A 20,899-nucleotide genomic window follows, 5' to 3' on the forward strand; every position below is an offset into this window, starting at 1 on the left:
TCTGATTTTTGGAAACCGCTGTCAGTCAAAAACATTTCTCACATGGTTGGCTGCCAGTGTCTTGCCCCTCCTCACAACACCGTGTTTACAAACAAAGAAAACCATGTAGAGAACCCTGCACCCAGTGCATTCAGGCCGACTGAGAACCGTGCTAGTGCCCGTTCCCTCACCTACTTGCGAACCGGCTGTCGTGTTCACACCAAAGATTTTAGCGTTAGCAAACTGGAAAGTTGCTTCGCAATGCGAACAGCAAAATATTAGTTTTTTCTCCGCGAACCATGACGACAACGTGGCCGTCAGCAGGTTCATCCAGGTAAGACAGTCACGTACTGAAAAAGTTCAGAGCCCGGTATGAACATGGGCAGTTGGCAGATAAGCACTTTAGTGCAGAACGTAACTGGTGTGGGCACTCGCACCGGCTCCGTTCTAGTAGGCCTGAAAACGCTACAAGAGCCCCAGTTGATTGTGAGGGATACTATTTTTTTTTTTTTTAGTATTCTTCTTTTGTACACGCTACCTTAGTATTGAATTAACATGTCAGTTTTTACTGTGGCCATTTGTCATTCTGAAATCCTCTCTCTTCCTCCACAGTAAAGGCCAACTGCACAGTTGACTATTCCTCCATGATCATTGACTGCGGTACCGACTTCAGTAAAGTAGAGACTACTATAGAGTGCAGCATTACCAGCTACATCCGCTATGAAGTTCCTTACACCACCAGCAGGGATGGGAATATGTCCATAGCCATTCCATCTGGTGTTTACATCAATGAAGTCCATGTCACTGTCAATCGTTCAAACTGTGTGACTAAGGAGATTCCAGTCAATTTAACGTCACGCAACACATCAAGATTAGGTACACCTTATATTATACGGTAAATGTTGTGAGTGACAGCTAAACATTATGCTGATATAATGTTCAATGTGATTTTGCAAATGCTTAAACATTTGTATCAACAGTTGTGATACTTGGCTTTGTTTTACAGACATTACTACTCTTCTCATTTTCAAATCTTTCTACTTCAAGTCTTCATGTGTCTTTTTTCTTTTCCACAGTTAATGCGATATGTGAGGTTGACCAGGGGCTTAAAGAGGATCCAAACTGCAATTCAGGTGTCACCAACCAGCAATGCATAGCTCAGAAGTACCTAATCACCTATGAGGTGAAGTCCACCATTGGCACAAGCAGAACAATCTCCATGAAGATTCCAGATGATGTCGACAATGTGACTCCCATCCTTATGTCAAACTGCGGTATAGTTCGAGTCAGCGTAACAGGTACCATTTATCTTCTAACGTCGTGTGACATTTAATTGTCACACAACATGTAATTAAGAACAAATATTTTGCCATTTGTCGACATGAATACATATAATTACAGTGGATTGTCATTGTGTATCATGTTCATTTATGTTCGATTTTGCTCCTTTTTTGCATTACAGCAATAAGAAATGAAAGAGTCTGTAAGTATGCATTTATTACTGTGTGTGTGTTTGTGTGTGTGTGTGTAGCTTGTGTGTTATATTGTGGGGAGGAATACAGTGGAAACTCCCAACTCTGCCACGTTTAGCTTTATGTAATAGCAATCACAAAGGCAGTGAAGAACACTTTCCACCCTCCGCGATTCACGAGGCGAGTACATTCAGATTCCCAAATGACGGTTGGTCGCGTGCAGGGCTGGACTGGCTATCTGGCGTACCGGGCAAATCCTTTGCGCGTCTCGGGTCCTCTGAGGGCAAGAAATAATAATAAAAATTATATATATATATTTTTTTGTCTGTGACGGTAAAAAAATGACACATCGGAGCCCATTGGATGCTTCTCTTGATGCACATTGGGCTCGTCCAATGAAATGATTTGGTTCCCGAAGGCCCGCCCCTCCTTACAGACCCTCTTTTGACAAAACTCATCATCACCCCAAATGTAGTTGACTAGCTATGCTGTTAAAACTGGACGACGGAGAGGACGTAAAATGGAGAAAGAAAAGAGTGGCTATGACAAGCGCAAGAGAAAGACTAGCAAAAACTAAAAGAGGACGCAACAAAATGTGTAAAATCACTGACTTGTTAAAAACTAACAGCATAACCTCGCGCTCATGTTTCGGGAGATGGGGAACCACTACCAGACAGCTCGATCTCAGGTTGGGACAGACAGTGGAGCTGGGGCTGCGAGCGCACAGGTGGTGCAGAATGAAGAGGAGGTGCAGGAGATGGTTCGAGCAGAGGAAGAAAAGAGGAGGAGGAGACGGTATACGAGACATGACCCAGGAAGAAATTGAGGTTAGCATTCACCCCCAACACACCCTATAGTAGCCAATGCAGTGTAGCCAAATTACTCCCCATTACCCATAGGTGTAGGGCTGGGCGGTATACCGTTAAAAAAACGTGATAACGGTTTTCACCTACACAAGGTTCACTTTTTGATGAGAGAAGGTTTGAAAAAAAAAAAAAATCCCCAAAAAAGTAATTAAAATAGAAATGGAGATTAATTCAAATTCAGGATTTTATCTCATTTTTAAATTTAATTTCAGCCTTTTCTTCAGAAACATTGAGATGTAGGGGAAAATCGCCGCTTATGAAAAAAAATCGTGCAGAGAACCGTGATATTAATTTTCATCAAGAAAACCGTGATATGCATTTTTTCCAGAACCGCCAAGCTCTACTCTGGTGTTAGCTACGTGTTCAGCGTTTCATTTCCCATCATGGGCGTAATTTCGGCATGGATATAAGGGACGCGTCCCCACCAATATCCAGCGATTATCGTTTTGTCCGCACCAATTTTATCACTGGGGCTGGGGAAAAAAAACGGTCTCCCGTCTCATTCGCATTGCGGCGAAGAAAGGGTTAACCAAAAGTCCTTTGCCAAAGGCTGACGACCAATCTGATTGGCTGTGCCTTCCCCTTCTTTCACGTGAGACTCTAGGTTGTGTATGGTTGCTAGGAGGCAGGAGCGCCAAAAAAAAGAAGCTGAGGTATTTTCGATAGGTTCTAGTCGCTATCACTGCGCTTATCAGTGGTGTTACCACAGCCCTTATACTTACAGAATCTGTGGTGTTACTGGCAGGCTAACGTTTTAGAATATTTGGTGACACGGGCACATGACTGCCAAGTGATGGCAGGCAAAAGAAAAAAAGTGGACATACGGAGCTACTTTTCAAAGAAATCTGTAAGTCACACTATCACTCGCTAATGAAATGACGTTTGGGACACAGCCCGTTAGCAGGGCAAACTCGTTATCTATGAATCAAGTTGTCTACGATGGCACAACTAACTGCAGATACTGTTGTGCAGTTGAATATCCAATGGCTGTCAATATGTTGATGTTGCATTATGTCCTGCAAATGATAGAATGTTTGTGACAGTGACACAATAACTCCTCGTCAACATAACACGAGACAGATTTATCACGAGGGCGCCTTTGTAAAACGTCGGCGGGCACCTTAGCATAATGACAAAAAAAAGCTATCCTTAGCTAACATTTTTCAATGAAATGGCATTCATGGCCCATTTTATTGTCCAGGTGACAGATCCAACATCACAACGCCACACTACAACACAGGCAGACGGCGATGGAGGGAAAGAGTCACAGGTGAAGTTGAATGATGATTAGTTGGCGAAGTTGTCCTGTAATTTACCATGGGTTACATAACCAATGATAGGCTGATGATGGTTCATTACTGTCTTTGAGTGCATTAAGTGAATGCTCATGGGATGTCACTGCTATTTAACAGGTGACAGCTCAGCCATGTTGTAGCTCAGACAAAGGCGAAGAGACAGGCGAAGAGACAGGAGCACAGGTGAATTTTATTGTTGATTATTGATTGATACTACTAGTGATACTACTAGTATTTTTTTTAACACAATTCATGTTGGTAGATGAATGTTGGTTAATGATGTAAAGTGATTAATTGGTGTATGCTTGGCAAAAAAATGAATTGACATGTTATGGTTTTTTTGTACGTCGTATCAATGTATTATTTTATCAGGTGGCAATCATGACACATGATACAGGGGAAGATACAGGAGAAGAGTCAGGGTCAAAGGTGAGGTCAATTAAGAACAACTATGTTTTTAATGTGAGGATAAAAAGTATGCAGTTAATTATGTGGGTGGTGATATCATGAGGTCACATGTAATTATCATCACTTCACATAATGTTACAGTATGGCTAATGGTATCATGTGGTCTATTTCTAAGGAAACTGGCACACCTGTAGTGAGCATCAGGGAGAGCAGCAGTGAGAGTGACACCGGCAGTGATGAAGAGCAGTGTAGTGGTGGTGATAGTCTGGACATTGGCAATAAGCCAAACCAGCCTGACCCAAAATCCATCCCAGATCAAACATTGACCAGTAGGGTCCTCCATTTTCAAGAAAGGTGGTATAAACAGTACCCATGGCTTCATTATAGCCCTGCAGTAAAGGGAGTTCTCTGTTTTTACTGTGTGAAGGCATATACTGTACAGAAAAGTGCTATGTCAAAAAAAGCAGACCATGCATTCTCCTCCAAGGGGTATACAAACTGGAAGAATGCGCTTGAAAGATTTGAACGGCACCAAAATTGTCAGGCCCATCATCATGCAGTCACAGTGCATGCTCAACAAGCAGCCCCCATAGATTCACAACTCTCAAGTGCCTGGTCAAAACAGCAGGGAAATGCCAGACACTGCTTAAGAAGTATTGTTGGTTCAGTACAGTTCCTTAGCAGGCAGGGATTGGCAATGCGTGGCCATGGAAAGGAAGATGGTAACCTGTTTCAACACTTGAAACATAAAGCCAAGGATGACGCCTGTCTCTCTGACTGGTTGTCCCGTCACCATGATTATACATCTCCAACAGTGCAAAATGAGATTTTACAGTTGTTTGGCACCTGTATAGTTAAAGACATTGCACAAACTCTCAGATCTCTGTCTGTGCAGCAGTTCTCCATCATTATAGATGGTACTCAAGATATTTCAGGGACTGAGCAAGAGTCCATATGTTTTAGGTATGTGGATGAGGATCTGGTTCCACATGAGGTGTTTGTGGGCTTATATCAAGTGTCAAGAACTACTGGAGTGGAGATAGCAAGAGCAGCGGTGGATGTGCTTTTGAGGCTGAACATCCCATTGGCATATTTGAGAGGTCAGGCATACGATGGTGCAGCAAACATGTCAGGATCGTATTCAGGTGCACAGGCAGAAATGAAAAAACAGCAACCACTGGCATTGTATGTGCACTGCGGGCCTCACTGCCTGAACCTGATAACACAGGCTGCATGTCAGGCCAGTCCTTTAATTCGTGATGCCTTAGAGTGGGTGCATGATCTGGGGACATTAAGCAAGCAGTCAGGCAAATTCAAGGGCATGTTTTCAGCTATAGCCGCAGATTCAGAGGGACCAAATGTGTCTCTTAGACCACTCTGCCCAACCAGGTGGACAGTAAGGGGAAATGCTGTCAAAGCCGTGCTATCTCAATATGAGAGTGTGCTGGTGAGCCTAGAGGAGATGGCAGCAAGTGGGTCAAGCTCAGCTGCTAAGGCAAATGGTTTGCATGACAGATTTTCAAAGGGAAAGACAGTGCTTGGGCTTCTAGTGGCATTGGAGGTCATTGAGGAGCTAGAATGCCTCAATAAGTCCCTGCAGAAAAGAACAGCAACAATTGCTGGAATGAAGGAAGCAATAGAGTGTGTCAAATCCACCCTACAGGGTAAAAGAAAAGGGGAAAAATTCCAGAAAGTGTTCGATAAAGCTGTGGAAATGGTGGATTCCCTGGAACTTGAGCCAATTCAGATTCCTCACCAGAGACGGCCACCGAAACGGTACACTGGTGAGGCAGGCAGTCACACTCCCAAGACACCTGAGGAGTCTTACAGACCAGAATTTTACAAGGTGCTGGATACTGTAGCTGTTCAGTTTGAGGATAGGTTTAACCAACCTGATCTATGTGTCTTGCAGAAATTGGAAGAAACTCTGCTGTCTGGAAAGGTGGATGGCATTGTTGATCAGTACCCAGAAATTAACAGGCAGACTCTTGAGATTCAGTTGGCCATGTTCAGGTCAAAATATACATTCACATCTAGTAGTGAGGTGGCTACTATTATCAGAGGGATGCCAGTTGAGGTGAGGGGTCTGTTTAATGAAGTGGAAAGCCTTGTCAGGCTGCTTTTAGTTGTGCCAGTTTCATCAGCTGAAGCAGAGAGAAGCTTCAGTGCCCTGAGAAGGCTGAAAACATGGCTGCGGTCAACAATGACCCAAGTGAGATTGAACAATGCAGCTGTATGCCATGTTCATCAGGACATACTGGATAATATAGACATAAAACAAATATGCCAACAGTTTGTCGCAGTTAACGATCGACGTAGGCATGTGTTTGGCTCCTTCACATAGACCCATTTTTGTGCTCATCAGTTGAGATGACAGTTGCAGTATGGCTGAAATACTTACTAAGTCTTGAGGAGTAAAGTAATGTTAAGATGTAAAGTGATGTTAAGATGTAAGTATTTATTTAGTTAGTTCTCCTTTCATATAGCATGCCCTACACCATTGCAGAAGGAAAGTTCATTGTTTAAAAAAATTGTATAAAAAATTGTATAGTTGAAAATAAAGTAGGCCTACATTTTTTTCTGTTATTGTAATGTTTTGTTTCATGGAGACCCGTTTCATGGCAGAAGTAAACAGACATGTAAACTATCAATGTGTGTCATTGATTGATTCGGTTGTACACCGACTGAAGGTATATCATTTGTGGCAGTTTTGGGGGGTGGGGGTGGGGGGATTAGGTCCCTGTCCCCACCAATGTCAAAGCCAAAGTTACACCCTTGTTTCCCATTGCCTGAGACCAAGTTGTCATCCTGTCATCCTTTATCAAATCAGTCACAAACATATACCCATTTTGATTCATTTCCCTGCACTTCTCTCGTAATGTTGCGCCAGCATAAAGAACTTGTTCATTTGTCTGGAGCTGTTAAGGTCGTGATGCTGTTTAAGTTATGCTGCCCTCCAGAACTAGAGCTCTACGAGTAGCCTACCTGCTGGCTACCAGCTTATATTACTGTAGGTAGCTACTTCGGCGTTTCCCCCATTTATTGCCTGACACTCCCTTCCCACTTGCTCAAATCAGTCAGAAATATGTTCCCATTTGGTCTGTTTTCATAAACTTTTCTTGTATTGTTGCGCCAGCATTCTTCCATTTCTCTTGACGTCAGCTGTCATAAGGACGACCAGTGCTGTCTTGTAATTCCATGTTAGTTACGACATCCCCCTTTCCCTTTCGCCTATCCAACAAATATCTTATTTTTTCATTCTACTGCTTGTACAAATTCAACTATGATTTTTTAAACGAAATAAGTTTTTGTAATATTTTGCTTCTGCAATGGCATGTCACGTCATCTGAGTAGTTGCTTCTTTGCATGGTAGTCAGATGTATAAGTAAGACAGCGCCGCATGCTACTGTTTGGGAATCGCTGGCTACGAGGCCACTTGCTTTATTACATAACCTGCTGTGAAACATGATAGCGTAACTTTGTTTTGTTTTGGTAATGTGTATGTTGGATGCCTAAGCAATACGAAGCGGTCACTTGTTTGCTGTGGTGAAAAAATGGCGAGTGTCCGAAAACAATACCCGACTCTGTCAGACATAATGACAATCCTAGGTTCTTTTGATGAGTCTCAGTTTATGCCTAGACTAGACAACTAGAAACGGTTTGGTGCGCGTTTGGAAAGGGGGGCGTGTTAATGATTAACATGAGCAAGATGACTTTTACTGACTGTATCTGGACTGGAGCAATTTGGTGTGTGTGTGTGTGTGTGTGTGTGTGTGTGCATAGGCGCCGACTTTTGTTTATGCCCGTGGGTGCTCGCGGTTCCCAACCAGGGGTCAGGACCCACCGAATGTCCCGTTTTGCCATACCTTGCTTTTCAATAATATAATTGTTTCATGAGTTGGTCACTTATAAAAAAAAATGTGTAGGCTAAATAATAATTGTAGGCCTATCCTATTTATTTTCCTTTTGGGTGTCAAATCAATAATTTACAATAAAATCACCTATATTTGAATTGAAAATTGAATTACATTACAATCATTGGTGTACTGCCTACCTATATTGAACGCAAAGCCCAGGCCACGTTTGCTGGTGCCTCTTCCTATAGGCCTAGTCGGCATTATGAATCAAGACCAGCTCATAGCTACACGGACCCAGAAGATCGCACATCCTTTCCCTTAAAGGAACAGACCACCCTTTTTTGATTTTCACATATTTGCAGTATTTCCAAGCATTATTTATGAATGTGCATATAATTTTCGTCTATGTGTTTGCATTGCCCCGTTTAACAGTATAGCCACATTAGGCATAGCAATGCAAGTCTATGGTACAAAATAAAACACAATCAAATGTACTTATAAACCATTTTAAAATTAATGTAAAATTGTGTAAAACGGCAATTTAATTCCGTCCAGTGACCACTTGTGGCTTGATGCTAAAGATACCAGTTACTTCCAGTGATTATGCTAAGCTATGCTAATAATTCTGATCCAATAAATCTAAGTACTGAAAACACTGAGAAGAAAATGATATGCACATTCATGAATAATGTTGGGAAATACTGCAAATATGTGAAAATCAAAAAAGGGTGGTCTGTTCCTTTAATAAAATGAAAGCATGCATGATGTGAATGTTGTATGTGTTAAAGGGACACTGTGCAGGAAATGGTCAAAAAAGGTACTGCAACTATGCTGGTCATTGAAACTGGGCTGCCTGTTGCCAAATTTGATCTTTACACGAAAGTTTACTAAGTAATAAACTAATATTTTCTAGTATGGTCCAAGTACAGTCATTTTTGCAGCTAAAAATGGCTATTTTTGGAAATTCAAAATGGCGGACCATGGAGAAGATCCCCCTTTTCATGTATGAAAAGTGCAATTTTTCCAGTCATAATGAATACTTAAAATTTGATGCTGGTGGTAAGTATTCTTGAAAAAGGTAACATTAGTGAATGGGCAGCATGAATTCTGGAAATAAACAACTAAAAATCTCACACAGTGTCCCTTTAAGTACATTTTTACCAAGCATAGCAGTATTGTGCAGTAGCCAGACTGCGTCCAAACAGGATATCAATAATAATAATAATAATAAACAACAGCAACGCGTGCGCCCACAGTGAATTCAGACTGGCGTTCAGCCACGCACTTTAGATTTAGAACATGAATGCAACGTTCATATCAGACACAAATAGCCTACGTGTCACAGAAAGATGTTGAAATGTTAGGTTTGAGTCCAACAATACACTTCATGCTAGTGTAGTGGGGCGGGGTAAAATTCAATAAGTAGTCGATACGCCATGGGGAATAACCCCAACAACCAACCAAAACCTCAATCTCTTGATAATACCAGAAGGTTAAGCACACAGGTTCATTGCAATTAAAGAGCAGAGACAGAATTCCATTCACATAATAGATTTATTTAAAGACAAATCAAAACCTGGTATGGTAAGGAGAGGGAAGGGATATGCAGTTAACTAATAGTTTATTGACAATACCAGTAGGGGATTAGACCAAGACACAGACAGACATGATGCCTACAACATTCACAGGAGTGAAGGAGGGAAACACCAGAGGGAGGCGTCTCTTCAGTAACAGAGGCCCACGAGGCCACACGTGGACTATAGTGATACTACAAACACACAATTGGGAGCTACACTACTACACACTGTAAAGAGTGCAACACACCACAACAAGAGGGCGCCTGCCACTAGGTAACCGGCCTCCCTTCTGAGAACCCGCTCCACTCCTGGAATAAGAAACAAAACGACACATGAAGCGGAACAAACAAAAACACATAGGTTAGCCCGTCATACAGTAGGCCACTTGGACCAATGCGCTTCACCTGACATGCAAGGGTTAAATTGTGACAAAATAAGGCAGATGGCCAAGCAAGCAAAATAGCACGGCAAATCAAATCAAAACAAGCAAAATAATGGCACGGCAAGCAAAGCAAAAGAAAAGTCACACCATGCAAACCCAAAAGAAATACAGCACTGCAAGCTAAATTAACCCAGCAAACCCAGATAAGCGCAGCCAAAAGCCATGCATAAAGTAGGCCAGACAGAGCCAAACACTGGATTGACAAGACAAACAAAACAAAATACAAATTGTTGATTGATGCTCGTTGAGGGCCTAGAGACTAACTGAGTGCTCTCAATTAACAACTGTGATTGAGGCCAGGTCATGTGACCTCTATTTAAGCCTCACCTGACAATAATAAAGAATCTCTGCTCATTTCACCCCAAGCCTGTGTTGGTGCCAGTTCTTGTGTCTTAGTATCCAGTTGAGTTCAGTTCAGTTCTTAACAGGTTATGGGCCCAGAATGCGCTGCCCTGCGCTAAAGTTTATGATAGTTTGAATTTGTCTTAGCATTGGAAAAATGAGTGAAAGAACAAATTCACGTTGGTCTCGGTTGGTGTTTGACGGAGATGAGAAGAACTATGAACTGTGGGAGACAAAGTTTTTGGGCCATCTTCATATACAGAAGTTGAAGAACACAATTCTGCAAGGGCCTGCTGCTGGTGCGGAAGCAGCTGCACTGGCTGAAGATGCTGCAAAGAATGCAGAGGCATATGCTGAGCTGATCCAGTTTCTCGATGACAAAAGTTTGTCCCTGGTCATGCGAGAGGCAGCAGATGATGGACGTGGAGCACTTAAAATCCTGAGAGACTATTATGCTGGCACGGGTAAGCCCCGTATCGTGAGTCTGTACACAGAACTTACCTCCCTGCAAAAGTTAAGCACTGAGAGTGTGACTGATTATGTCATACGTGCAGAGACCTCAATCACTGCACTGAGGAGTGCTGGAGAGGCGTTAAGTGATGGACTATTAGTTGCCATGGTTCTGAAGGGGCTGCCTGAATCTTTCAAGCCCTTCTCCATTTTTGTGACCCAAAGTGATGAGACTCTCAGTTTTGCTGATTTCAAGACAAAGTTGCGCAGCTATGAGAACACAGAGGGGATGCGCACAGCTGCACCTGACGACAACGTGATGGGGGCCCGGTCACATCCAAAGAAGTCCAGTGGTCCAGTGGGCGCAAGGGTGCAGACCACGGAGAGCGGTGACATTGAATGCTACCGATGTGGCCAGAGAGGGCACATAGCAAGACGGTGTCGTGTTCCACAGCGGTACAGCCCGGGGAAGAGTACCACATGGCGAGGAGGACGGCGACAGCAGAGGCAGGACAATGCGCGAGGGGTGAGCGAGGAGATGGACAACACCTTCGCCTTCATGCTGGAGAGCAGTGATCGTCGGCCAGGGAGTGGTGTCACCAGAAAGGGGTTAATGGTGGACACCGGTGCAACATCACACATCATCACCGACCTGGCCAGGTTCAAGAGCTTCGACGAAAGGTTCCAGGCCGAGACGCACTGTGTGGAGCTGGCTGACGGCACACGGTGTAAGGGGGTCGCAGAGCGCAGAGGAGAAGCTGAAGTGTGTCTGGTGGACAGCAAAGGAAGGCACATCAGCGCTACATTGAAGCAGGCGCTGTACATTCCTTCCTATCCCCAGGACATTTTCTCTGTGAGAGCTGCAACTTCCAGTGGGGCCACGGTGATCTTCAAGGAGGGTGAAGATGTTCTGCAGTACAAAGACGGTACACGTTTTCTCATTCATGAACATAACAGGTTGTTCTATTTGCCTACTGTGCCTGTGAACAATGACTGTGATGATCAATGCATGACTTGCCATGACCTTAAGATGTGGCATGAGATTTTGGGACACTGCAACTTTAATGATGTTCAGAAATTACAAAGTGTGGTTGATGGTATGACAATCAAGGGTGAGACACCCAAGTCTATGCAATGTGAAGTGTGTGTTCAGGGTAAATTCACTCAGAGCAGGAACAGGAAGCCTGATGTGAGAGCCAAGTCAGCTTTGGAGTTGGTACATACTGACTTAGCCGGTCCCATTGATCCAGTATCCAAAGATGGGTATAGGTACACACTTTCCTTTACTGATGATTATTCCAGTGCTGTGTTCGTGTACTTCCTGAAAAATAAAAGTGATACAGTGGATGCAACCCAAAGGTTTCTAGCTGATATAGCCCCATACGGGAAGGTTGCTTGCATCCGATCTGATAATGGTACGGAGTTTACAGGACAGGGTTACCAAACACTTCTTCGGCAAAACCGAATTAGACATGAAACATCAGCACCATACTCACCACACCAAAATGGCACTGCTGAGTGCAACTGGAGAACGCTGTTTGACATGGCTAGATGCATGCTCTTGGAAAGCCAGTTACCGAAGGAGTTATGGCCATATGCAGTTCAGACAGCAGCAGTAATTAGAAATAGATGTTTCAACAACCGCACCAAACAGACACCTTACTTCATGCTGACAGGAAGGAGACCAAATTTATCCAGAATGCAGAAATTTGGTACTGTGTGTTATGCATATAGGCAGGACAGGAAGAAGCTAGACTCAAGGTCTGACAAAGGCATCTTCGTGGGCTATGATAAGAACAGCCCAGCCTATATGGTCTACAATCCTGACAACAGAAGAGTGACAAAACATAGACTGGTGAGGTTTATGTCCAGTGTTGAGGAACAGATGACCGATGACATGACTGATGACGATGACGTTGGTGTGCAGTACAGCACAACCAGACCTGACCCAGACAAACCAAAGTTGCTTGACATCCCAGACAGTAGCCAGACAAGTCCACCACCACCTGTGATGAAAGCAGAACCACATTCTCCAGACACCTTAAGTGAAGAGAGGAGGTATCCTGTTAGAGAGAGAAGGAGGCCAGATTTTTATGGTGAGCGGAGTGATCATGCACAGATCAGCATTGATTATTGCTACAGGATGGTATGTAATGTACCCCAGACATTCAGAGAAGCTGTGACTTCATCCAATTCAAAAGAGTGGGTTGATGCAATGGATGAGGAGATGAAATCATTGAAGGATAACAACACATTTACTCTAACCACTTTACCTGAGGGCAAGAGGGCAGTGGGGGGTAGATGGGTGTATGCTATCAAAACCAATGCTGATGGATCTGACAAGTACAAGGCCCGGTATGTTGCCAAAGGGTACAGTCAAGAGATGGGTGTAGATTATGGAGAAACCTTTTCTCCTACTGCTAACCTTACAAGTGTGAGAGTGTTAATGCAGAAAGCTGCTCAGGAAGATTTGATACTCCCATCAGATGGATGTTAAAACTGCCTACCTACATGCACCGATTGATTGTGAAATTTACATGGAACAGCCAGAAGGCTATGACGTAAAAACTCAGACAAATGAGAAAGTGGTGTGTAAATTGGAGAAATCATTGTATGGGTTAAAGCAATCAGGACGAAACTGGAACAGAATGTTGCATGATTATCTTTGTGAAAACAACTTTGAACAAAATCCAGCTGATAATTGTGTTTACAAAAGAGAAACCGAACATGACAAAGTGATAATACTGATATGGGTTGATGATTTGGTTATTGCTGCCAGTGATGAGAGAGCAATGAAAAGTGTCAAGAAAATGCTTACTGAAAAATTCCAGATGAAAGATTTGGGCCGACTGAAGAATTTTCTGGGTATCACCTTTGACCAATGTGATGGAGTTGTGACCATGTCACAGCGAAGTTATGTTGATAAATTGCTGGAAAGGTTTGACATGCAAGACTGTAAACCCAGGTCGACACCTTGTGAGTCGAAGCTGAATTACAGTGATTGTGCTGAAAAGATGAGTGACCCCAGGAAATACAGAGAAGCAGTGGGTAGCCTAATCTATCTCAGTTCATGCACTAGAACGGATTTGAGTTTTGTTGTGAGCAAACTTTCTCAATATTTCAGTGCGCCAACAGAGGAGCAGTGGACAACTGTGAAACACGTACTGAAATATCTGAAAGGCACAAGTGATAAGATGCTATGTTACAGGAAACATGATGATGGGTTACAGTTGGTGGCTTACAGTGATGCAGATTGGGCAGGAGATGCAATTGACCGACGCAGTACATCTGGTTATTGTGTTAGCCTATGTAAGAATGGTCCTTTGATTTCTTGGAAGACCAAAAAGCAACCAACTGTTGCGCTATCAACATGTGAGGCTGAGTACATGGCATTAGCTGCCACTACACAGGAATGCCTGTACCTGTCTCAAATGCTTAAACACCTTGACTGTAATTATGATATACCAGTGATCTACGAAGATAATCAGGGGACAATTGCGTTGGCAAAGAATCCAGTTAGTCGGCAGAGATGTAAGCACATTGATATTAAATACCATTTTGTGAGATCTACTGTAAACAATGGTGATGTGTCTTTGGAATATTGCCCAACAGATCTAATGGTTGCTGACCTACTCACAAAGCCAGCTACAAAAGGGAAGCTTCTTGCCTTTTACAGGTCTCTGTTTGGGTGATTGCCAAACTGAAATGTGATTTTGCTCTTTGTAATGTTTTTGTTTTTCCTTGAAATGTTTTTGTTTTTCTTGTTGTAAATGTGAGAACAAGTGGGGGTGTTGATTGATGCTCGTTGAGGGCCTAGAGACTAACTGAGTGCTCTCAATTAACAACTGTGATTGAGGCCAGGTCATGTGACCTCTATTTAAGCCTCACCTGACAATAATAAAGAATCTCTGCTCATTTCACCCCAAGCCTGTGTTGGTGCCAGTTCTTGTGTCTTAGTATCCAGTTGAGTTCAGTTCAGTTCTTAACGAAGAGAAACAAACAAAAAGATGCACACACACACACACAATCACACGTCCGCGACCAGGGGGCACAACACTGGGCAGCGAAAGTTAGCAGCAGATGTGTACGGATTGAACAGATGTGGCCTGCGTTATCTCTTTACCGTAATATTTTTTTAAATATTTTTAATATTTTTAAGATGTTTAGTGACTACGCCACTCTCATTTGTCAGGGTGAGAGAACCCAACCATCAAACACTTGATTTGACTTTCCCCGCATCAGGTTGGTGAATAACAAGAGATACAACTGTCATACAATCCAGAGTTCTTTTTATTTTCTTTCTTTTCGTAATGAATCTCTTTCTGAAAATATGCCTCACGGGCTCAGTCACATATAAAAATATAGCATATGAACATTTACAGTACCTAAAGGCACGTCATCTCAATATACAAAATGTGCAAATGTGCTAGTTGCACGAGAGGTAGACCAAAATAACAAAAAAAATTGCACTGCAAACAAAGTTAGTAAATCACAATAAAAAAATAACAAACCAAAATAACACACAAAATCCCCACACTGATAACAAAACAAAACAAAACTGCCAAAAGGGCAAAATTGGTAATGGCCACCGCACACACACACACACACACACACACACACACACACTTGTTAGACACACGTATTTGGTCTCTCCCTACAGCAAGTACAGGTTCCAAAAAGGATTCTGGGGTTTAAGATGCGTCTCCCAGTAATACTTCAGTGTTCATACCCTAATCATATACACAAGCTCCGTCTTGGCAGTTACTAAGTAGAAACTTACACGAGCCCCTTCGTCTCGGATGTTAGAGTGAAAAACCTACACAAGCCCCTTCGTCTTGGATGTTACTAAGTAGAAACGTACACGAGCCCCTTCGTCTCGGATGTTAGAGTGAAAATTACACAAGCCCCTTCGTCTTGGATGTTAGAGTGAAAATTACACAAGCCCCTTCGTCTTGGATGTTAGAGTGAAACTTACACGAGCCCCTTCGTCTCGGACGTTACAAAGTGAAAGGCTGCATAGGATAAATCACTTTCACAATAGGACAAAAAAAGAAAAAAGGTTGGGAAAAGAACAGTAATGCCCCCCTTCTCTAGTGATACTGCATCAGTGTAGTCGAAGGCACCAACTCCTCCTATGTACATTTAACGAGAAAGTTACCATTAGAAACGGCGTTTATAAATCAATTAAGCAGGAGTTGTGTATTGTGGAAATGCGGGCGCTCCCACAGGTGCAACCGCGACACCACAACGCGATATCAAAAGCACCACGCCGCCAGTCCCGCCATCACACCTGCGGAGCACCCCCACTCCCACCCCACACAACTCCCTACACAAGTCAAGTGCTAAGCATCTCTTACAGAAAATGAAGGCATTACCTCCAGATCAGGTCTGCCAAGCGCAAGTCGGGATATGGGTCACGCCGGGTTCCAGCTGGGTACCGTGCATCAAGGAAACTGTGGCACATGCAAGTTAAATCAATAAACGCTAAATAAAAAAATGCCAGATTCAGGCACATGCCGACAGAGAAAACACGACATTACCTTTGGTTCTCTCGAAGCGGCACGCAAGTAGTCAACCACAAAGGGCACGAAGTGGAAGCACGCCACCAGTGATACTGCGATAGAGTAATATTACATCAGTCACAACAGAGACTACATTCGCATAACACATGAGAGAAACGTACGGACCGCAACTTTACCTCGAGTTTGCCGAGCTCGGCATACAAGCTCCAGAACAGTAGCCGACTGCCAGCTGGGTTCACGCCAGTTGCGGATGGACAGGGCTGCGATTAAGTTAAATGGCGTCAGTAACCAACAAACTAAGTACATTACAATGCACCAAAAGAGCAATGAATCAACCGAGAAGGACGCCTACCTTTCCCGTACGATGGCTCAACCCCAAACTGGAGGGACAGAGAGAGCGGCGTGCCAACGCTGCACTCGACAGCATCAAAAACACAGCGTCTGCTAGCTAGCTACCACTGCGATGACTTATGCTACATACCGGAAGGAAAGGGGAGTGTCGTTTACCCCGTCAGAATAAAAGTTCAGCATGACCACCGGTCACACAGAGACAAAACAGCGGCCCAACTATCAGCTGGTAGACCGATGATTCCAACTGACCAAGTAGTCAGGCACCTATGAATGTGGAAACAAATTATTACTAGAAGTAGGGCTGTCCGAAAATAATCGACTAATCGTTGGTCGATTGGTCGCAGCGGAGGAAAAAAAAAACCAGCGTCTTGTCAAAGTGCTTTCAGGGCTCTTAACTTGAAGGGCGTGACAAAGGAAGACGTGTTGGTGATTTGTTTGACAAGGATAGAAGTTATTTTTACCATGTCTGGAAGGAGCTCTAAAACATGGGATTATTTTTGAAAAGGATACAGATTACTGCTTGTCAGCCAATGGTCACTAACGTCGGGCGAGAAGAACCACGCGAATTCAAACGACAGGTGCGTTTAATTATGTAAGTTCACCACCACGGCAGATGCTGCTCTCCTCTCCCTCCCTCTCTCATACACACGCACCCGTACACTACCCGGCACCGTTTGCTACAATACCTCACTCGACTCGTTGATTCCATTAGCTGACAAAACTCCAGGGAGCCGCCTGCATCGGTCTCGTCTCGCATAATTATCCATTTATTGCAGACGGTGTAAAAAGTGTGAAGTCGTGTCGGCGCATATTCTGAAGCTCCAAAATGCTATGTTGCAACGTCATGGTGCTAAGTCCAGAGAGAGTTTAGATTGAGAGGGGACATATGGCGGCCATCTTGGTGACGCCTTCGGAGTGCTATTTCGCGATTAAGTAGACCAGATCTGAGAGTCAATGGGAAAAATGAATGGGGAAACTGAGCATAGGACGGAAGGGAACCCAGCGGTTATGAAAACCATATGATTGAAACCACAGTGAAAAACTGATCAATCTAGACTACTTGGTTGTGTCATACGAGTCAAAATAAAGCTTTTTAAGCCACTTTTCTCACGGGTTTTTTGACAGAGCGCAGGCGCAGTAGTTCCATAACGGCACGAGAGCAACGGCTTTTCACAACTGAGCATGCGCATAATTTCGCGTGCGCCGATGCAGCCAGATGATTGGATCACTGGCAACGCAGCTCAGCAGGCACATTGGCTCTTGTTACCAGAAAGGCGGGAGATGTGCGGGTAGACGCCATATTTGCGTTACGAATCTTCACCGTTGATTTCTATGGACACCTAACGATTCTGTCCTATCTCCCCTTCCTAAAAAAAATCTCTGCTAAGTCACACTTTGTTAGCTTCCATACCATTTTGCTGTAGGCCTGCAATTTTGCTCCGTGCTGGCCAACATCCAAGAACCATGCACCAGATATGAACATATTTTGGGGTGTGTGTGTACCGGTACGTTAAGTCATTCATCGACAAACTTATCAGAATTCTGTTTGCCGCCCTGAACGGCAAGAACTCTTGTCAAGACTCCAGTCCAGCGATAGCTGAACAAAACCAGGGTGGGTCATTTAAAGGGGGAAACGCTGTGCATCATTTAAGACCATAAACAGACACTAAGTGCTTGATGGACATTCCAGTGAACAACTATACAGTAATGCTGCAACAAATGTCGAAATAGATGACAGTCAACGTGGGGATATTGATTCTGCCCTCCAGTTGGGCTACTGCTTTCAGGCAGTGAGCGGCATCTCTACCATAGGCAGTTTGTTTCCGTTACCGAATATTAATTTTAATTTGTTCTTTATTTGTGTTTTACAGGCTAAAACTATGTGAATTCGAACTTTGAATATTCATTAGGCCTTGTAGGGCTATCTGGATCAAAATGGGATGTGTAAAAATTTTTTTATTAAAAAGAATGTTTTTTTTATTTTTATTTTTTATTTTACATTTCTTTGGGGGGTGGGAGGCGATTAATCGATTAGTCGGAGTAAATGACGACCTTTGGTCGACCAACAAAATCCTTGGTTGTGGACAGCCCTAACTAGAATTAACATGATTTAAGACATACAGGTGGAATCATCATTAATTACATACCACCGCAGATGATGCAGCTGAAGCACAGAAAGTAGAGAACGAGCGCTCCGCCCCAACACAACCTGTGGAGTGAGTACGATTTAGTTGAATGCGCGTAAAGTAAATTAAACCAACATAAAGTTAACACATCCATTTTACATACCGTCAATGGGGTTTAGGTCACGGACGCCTAGTCCTCGCTTTTGCACCACGACTCAATGCGACCACCACACGCAGCAGAGAAACCAGAGACAGGGGAGGTAGCCACCTGAGCAACCCCTGCCGTAAACAGAGGATTCGCATGAAGCCGTGCGCTTAGACACTTAAAATACATGAACACAAGGGCATCGAGCATACCTTTCACAAACGGGAGATGTCCTCAACCTCCACTTCCAACGCGGAGCACAAGCCGAGAAAGCGCTGAGTTACCCCTGCCACAAACAACTCATGTTAGGATCCATACGCTTACACGCTATACAGATAGGCGCACAAAGATTCAACATGCCTTCCACACAATGAGGATATCCTCAGCTCCACTTCCAACGTGGAGCACAAACCGAATCAGATCAGATAAAGCAAATGGTCAACCACAACTAGTGTCACTCATCACGGTCGCACAGCCTAAACTCCCCCTGATTGAGGGGAGATCAGTCCATTGGACAAAAGCCCTGTATGCCATAAGGTCAATCCAACCATGTTTCTATGGTTACTGTCTGATTGTGTAGAAGAGCAACGCACCACAGAGGAAAAGAAGGATCGGAGCGTGAAGTAGCTTACGTTACAAGATGAGAAATTACAATAGGCTAGGCCTACCTTACGTTACAAAATGACAGTTATAATGCAAACGCCATGTCATCTTTAAACTTCTCTCGTGAATAGTACTGCTTTAGTGCTCGGATTTGTCCGTGGGTGCTCGATGGGTGCCCACAGATTCCGTGGGTGCCCACGGTTTCGGCGCCTATCTATCTATCTATCTATCTATCTATCTATCTATCTATCTATCTATCTAGGAGATAGAGAGAAGAGCATAATTAACTTTATTCTTGATTATGATCTTGAAAGATTATGATTATGATCTTGAAAGAAGAAAAAAAAACATAGCTTGTCTACACGACCTTGTCTTTCGTTTATTCTTTCCCAACACCACCAATTGACTTATCTTGGCTTTTCCCTCAATGTGTCCCCCCAAAACGAGGCGTAACGCACATGCCACCCGTCACGCCGTTTATGCGTATGGCGGTAGGTGGTAACGTAAAGTAGAGAAGCAACGTGAGCGAACGGTTGGCGAGCAGGCGCAAAAGTAGACAAGTGCATCCAGCTGCGGCCAGCGAGAAGGCAGGGCTGGCAGTCCAGCATGTGACATCACACAAGGCCAGCCCCGCCCATATCATTATACGTAGACCCTGTCGGAATATCTGGCCCGCCCATGAAACAGCCTGTTTTCCTTTCCGAATGGTCCTTCCGCTGGTCTTGTGTTGCTAATCACAGCCAGTCATTAGGCATATTGATTAGCCATTGATTAGCCATAGGCTGGTGTTTCTGGCCAGAAATTTGTTCACCTAAGTTTCATGCTATTGCCTTTTACATAATTATTACAATTAATTTCATTTTGCTCATCCCGTATATAATTAATTCTTCGTTAGGCCTATATTTATTATTGTTATAACTTTTTATAAATTCAGCAAAAATCAATAATCGTGATTAATAATCGTGATTATAATTTTTTCCATAATCGTGCAGCCGTAATTGTGTCTTTTATTGCCCTTTATATGCTCCTTCAGACTCACCCCTCGCTCCTCGGCGTGTCTCCCTCTGCATCATCAAGAGCGATTCCAAAGGTGGCCCAAGAAAGTCCGGAGTTGCTCTCCCAGACTCGTCCCCCTCGCCTTGGCAGGAATCCCCCTGGACCCCCGAGAACGATTTCAAAGGTGGCCCAGGAAGGACCGGAGTCACTGCCCCAAACTTGTCCCCCTCGCATTGGCATGAGTCCCCCTGGACCCTCAAGGACGATTCCAAAGACACTCCAGGAAAGGCCAGACAATCTTTACATGTACACATGCCTCAACAATGGCAGAGGGGGCAGATGAGGCTGATGATTTCCAGGACCAAAAATGCTCAAAACCCGCCTAGATGCACAAATCCCGCCCAATTCTATTGATTTCTATGGCAAAAATTGGGCGGGTTTTTCTGCTAAATGCTATTTTTACCTGCA

General features: G+C 43.7%; 1 protein-coding gene and 1 long non-coding RNA gene across 3 annotated transcripts; one reads left to right on the top strand and one right to left on the bottom strand.

Moving 5' to 3' along the window:
- Positions 1 to 2,937: 2,937 nt before the first annotated feature.
- On the top strand, positions 2,938 to 6,719 carry LOC134462710 (zinc finger MYM-type protein 1-like). Its single transcript, XM_063215874.1, has 5 exons — positions 2,938 to 3,164; positions 3,519 to 3,587; positions 3,730 to 3,795; positions 3,985 to 4,041; positions 4,196 to 6,719. Exons 1-5 carry the CDS (start codon positions 3,111 to 3,113, stop codon positions 6,362 to 6,364), a joined length of 2,415 nt encoding a protein of 804 aa, XP_063071944.1. The 5' UTR covers positions 2,938 to 3,110; the 3' UTR covers positions 6,365 to 6,719.
- An 8,269-nt stretch (positions 6,720 to 14,988) lies between these two features.
- Positions 14,989 to 16,579, bottom strand: LOC134462711 (uncharacterized). 2 transcript variants are annotated; one of them, XR_010037568.1, is made up of 4 exons: positions 16,387 to 16,579; positions 16,229 to 16,302; positions 16,064 to 16,141; positions 14,989 to 15,820 (listed from the first exon to the last, which is right to left on the bottom strand). It is a non-coding gene; the product is annotated as an uncharacterized LOC134462711 (long non-coding RNA). The 2 variants fall into 2 exon arrangements; XR_010037567.1 differs by having other exon boundaries at positions 14,989 to 16,141.
- Between the last annotated feature and the right edge of the window lie 4,320 nt (positions 16,580 to 20,899).

Source organism: Engraulis encrasicolus, chromosome 2 (genome assembly GCF_034702125.1).
Source record: "Engraulis encrasicolus isolate BLACKSEA-1 chromosome 2, IST_EnEncr_1.0, whole genome shotgun sequence".
In the NCBI taxonomy this organism is placed as follows: Eukaryota; Metazoa; Chordata; class Actinopteri; order Clupeiformes; family Engraulidae; genus Engraulis; species Engraulis encrasicolus.